At 59.9% G+C, this 4,026-nt stretch overlaps 1 protein-coding gene across 1 annotated transcript in view; it reads right to left on the minus strand.

Annotated features, from left to right (window-relative positions):
• The window catches only part of LOC104540371 (RNA-binding protein MEX3D-like), a gene marked incomplete at its 3' end in the record, with an annotated part of 5,079 nt that extends 4,408 nt beyond the window's left edge, over positions 1-671 (minus strand). The window contains exon 1 of the mRNA XM_010184170.1: positions 617-671. Coding sequence (XP_010182472.1) covers positions 617-671 — 55 coding nt within the window. The remainder of the gene's footprint in view (positions 1-616) is intronic.
• Between the last annotated feature and the right edge of the window lie 3,355 nt (positions 672-4,026).

A 4,026-nucleotide genomic window follows, 5' to 3' on the forward strand; every position in this document is an offset into this window, starting at 1 on the left:
GTGTGCAGCATTAACGCTGAGGGAGGAGGAAAACACGGTGCCAGACTTTACTACAAGTTTATAAACAAGGCGGCTTTAAAAGCACTTTTCAGATTTAAAAGAAAACACCCCCAAAACCAGGAGGGGATGGGGAAGGGGGCACATCCAGGGGTGCAGCAGCCCCCACAGATCCCAGAGGCTGCAGATGGCACTGAGGAGCTGGATGCTCCTCTCAAACCCTCCCATCTTCAGACTCCACACCCTTCTCTTCCCTGCAGTTCCCAGCTCCAAGCCGCCCTCTGCCCATGCTGCACAGCTCCCGGCACACTTCCCTCGTAAAGCTGCCCTGCAGCGCCCTGGCGGGACCTGTCCCTCCTGCCCTTGGGCTGAGAAATCACCAGTTTCAGACAAGAAACGATCACAGGAGATTCTCCCCAGGATGATGCGGTGATAGAGACGGCACTCCAAGAAAGGCAGACGCTCTCCCTGAACGTCCTCTCGCGGCACCACCAAAGAGGACTTTGCCCTCCTGCCAGGAGCCCGTCAGATCAGGGCTGCGACTGTTGCAACAGCCCACGAGAACCAGCACAGCGCAGGCTGGGATGCACCTCTCCATCTTTTGTGTTCCTGCTCGTACCCAGGCAGGAGATGAGAGACCCGACGCAGCTCATCCGCTCGCTGACTCCCAACATGGCGCCTGCTTTGACATGAGGTGGCCTCCTCCATGTAAGGACAAAGTCAGCCGACCCTCTCGGTCAGGCCATGTCTGCCCAAGGAGCTCTGTACTCACAGTGCCCAGCTCCAAGCTATGAAAACCCAAAAAGGAGCAAAGAGAGCTTTGCTGGAGGAGCCTTTGATGGCATCACCCAGGAGGATGGTGTTCGTCATAGCCTCCGCAGCATGGAAGCCTTGCGCCCAGCCCTCTGGAGTGTGGTACCCCCTGCAGAAAGACATCGCCCTTCCTCTTCCTCAGCTCTGCAGCATCTCCCAGGATCAGATCCGGCGCTACGGTGCTGCCGGTCCCCTTCGTTACACGAGAACGGCACAGGACCAGAGCCAGCCGTGAAGGAGAACACGTTGCACCTCCATCGCAGCTCACCTCCCCTCATGCTGAGCGCTTCTTCCCACCGCACTGCAAACAGTAATTAATTCACCCTTGCAGCTGCGCTGCGGGAGGCGGGCACATCACACCTTCCTTTCTTCTCCAGACGCCAGGAAAAGCGAGGCAGGGAGGCCGGGCTCCTCGCCTGGGGCCACAGAGGAGGGAGCGGGTGCCAGAGCTGAGCTGCGCAGGCAGGCGCTGCGGCGATCGAATCAGTCCCTGCGACCAACTTCAGGAGTTTCTGGCTCTGCTACGACCCAGCAGGGTGGGAGGAGGCGGCCAAGCCAGCCCCAAAGGACATGGCACGACAGGCAGAGGATGGCGGAAAGCAGCGGCCCAGGGCTCAGAAACACCAAAGGGCTCATGGCAGCCCCAGAGATTCACTGCAAGTTTACTGGCCAGAAACTGGGGCTGTGGTCTCCCTGCGCATCCTCCAAGCGCCAAAACGCCCACCGCGCTCTGGCAGGGAAGAGAGCTGCCACACTTCATCCTTCCCTGGATCACCCCCTCGAGCATCCCAGCACCTTCCATAAACGGCAACTTTGCCGAATCCTTCACCAAGCTGCGAACGGTTCCTGCGAGTTGCAGACTGGGACATGGAGCCCCGGAAGAGGAGCTGTGGCCGGCTCCATCCCACCAGAGCCACATAAGAGTAGGAAGGGAGAGCAGAGCCCGGGCTCTCAGCCACCCGTCACCCTCTTGGCTTCGCTGGGGCAGAAGCTGCTGGAAGCACACCTCAGAGCAGGGATACTGAGGGGCAATGCTGGCACGGTGCCGACACGCAAGAGCCGGGGCGACTCCAACATCCAGACCGCCCCATGATCTCTCTTTTCCCCAGGGATTTCCATCATCACCACTGCTCTTTTCGCCAGTGAGCAAGACGAGCCCATGCCACTGCCATCGATGCCCACAGCGCGTTTTGGAGATGGTCCCTCCCACAGCAGGAGTCATGAACGGGCTTGCACGCAAAGGCCCGGCCACGCAATCCCGCCAGGCCATGCTGCCTTTCGGTAGCCATGTGGGCAGAGAGAGAAAAAACCACAGATCCTGGCTGGCAGACGCCGCTCCGCTCCGTCACTAATACCAATCCCAATGAGGGGTCGTGGTGCCTGCCTCTCCAGCTTGGTCAAAAACCACAGATTGCTTTACACAAGAAAGGTTTACCTGCTGGGCTGCTGCTGCTCCCTTCTGGAAAGGGTTAAATTAGCAGATCTGGAGGAGAAAAATCAAAATAAAAGGAGAAGTAGAAGAAATCGTGCCTGACAGACTCTGTCCCACCTCGGCCCATGCAGGACAGCCATGTGTTGGTCTGATGGGCAAAGCTCTGCCCTGGCTGTGGGGACCTCCCAGACACATCCCTACTCACCCCAATGGCAGCGAGGGGCTGCCGGGCTCTGGGGACAGCAGGAGCGGTCCCAAGGCATCCCAAGAGCCACTCCTCAGCACATGGTGTATGAGGAGAGACACCCAGCCTTGCCTCCAGCCAAGACCTTTCCCAGGGCACTCGATAGCTGCATCTTCATCCCCTCCTACCTCCTGAGTGTGGTGGCACCACAAGCACCCGCTCCCCGGGTCATGGCCCATGTAGGAAAGGTGTGAATGACAGGGACGTGGTCTGAGGGAACCTGACCCAGACTCGCAGCACATCTCACCACCGGAACAATGCCAAAGCAGCACCCCAAGGTTCAGCTCCACGCTGCTGTGCACAGAGCTACCGCAGACCGATGGAGACTCACATCAGGGATGGGGGGAACCCGGGAGCCAGCATGGGTGCAAGAGGATGAGGAGAGTGAGAAGGGTTTGAGCTCAGTGCCAGACCCAGAGAGGGGAGCAGCTGCAAATGGTCCTGGCATTGCTCCTGCTCGGGCTGCACTGGCCTTGCACATCCTTGGTTTAAACAGAGCAGCTGAAGCACAGACACCCACGGACAGCCCCATCCCATCCCCTTGGGTGCTGCCAAGCAAGACACCCCCCGCCGGCAAGAACCACGAGTGCCAAATGCCGCGCTTCCCTTTACAGCAAAACCCCAGCACAGTGGGTCCACGGAACAGCATTCAAACAGGATGGGAGCTGCAGAAGAGCCAAGACCAGAAGGGAAAGAAAAACACAGAGAAACACCTGGAGGGGGCTGTTCCTGCCACAGGCTGGGGGCGCACAGCAGGCGACTCCAGCCCATTGCTGGCTTCTGGCTCCTCCAAGCCCACCAGTGGGACACAGTGGGTGTCCCCCCCAGCACCTCTCTCTCCTCAAGCTCCATCATTTCTTTTGCAGCTCCTCCAGGAGCTCCATGAACCCGTGGAGCTTAGCAAGCACCCAAACTCTGCACGAGGGGTTCGGGGCAGGTACCTGGGTGCACGTTTAACTCATTGAGGTGCCAGAGGTGCTGCACTGGGGCCTCACCACAGCCAAAACAAGAAAGCGTGCCAACCGTCCCAAAAGCAGCCATTCCTCCAATCTCCGTGGACTCGCAGAGCCAAGGCACAGAGGCCAGACGATGTTGTTTGCTTTCAAACTGCCAGATCCCTGGGGGTCCACAGACCCCGTCTGTGAGGCCACCAAAATCCAGGTCCCCATCCACACCGGGGAGAAGGAGCATCCCCCGTGCAGGGCGCGGCACCACGCTCCTCTCCTCCAGTGACAGAGCGGGCTTTGCCCTGGCTGGGCTCGGCAGCCCGGTGGGACCCCGTTGCTGGGGCGGTGGGACCGGCGAGGGGTGTGCGGAAAGTTGGGAGGCCGGGAAGCGGGGCTGGCTGGGAGGCAACGCAGGCCAATGGGAAGCGCAGAGCATGATGTCACCGCGCTCATCACAGCATGGCTCTGGCTAACAAAGAGAACAATGAGGCTGCCCAGCTCCCTGCTTCCCCCCAGGAAAAAAATGCCCCCCAGCCCTGTAACCCCCTGGCCGGGAAGGGACAGGAGTGGCAGGGGTGAGGGCAAGGCCTGGG

This window comes from Mesitornis unicolor, unplaced genomic scaffold (assembly GCF_000695765.1).
Source record: "Mesitornis unicolor isolate BGI_N332 unplaced genomic scaffold, ASM69576v1 scaffold12715, whole genome shotgun sequence".
NCBI lineage: Eukaryota > Metazoa > Chordata > Aves > Mesitornithiformes > Mesitornithidae > Mesitornis > Mesitornis unicolor.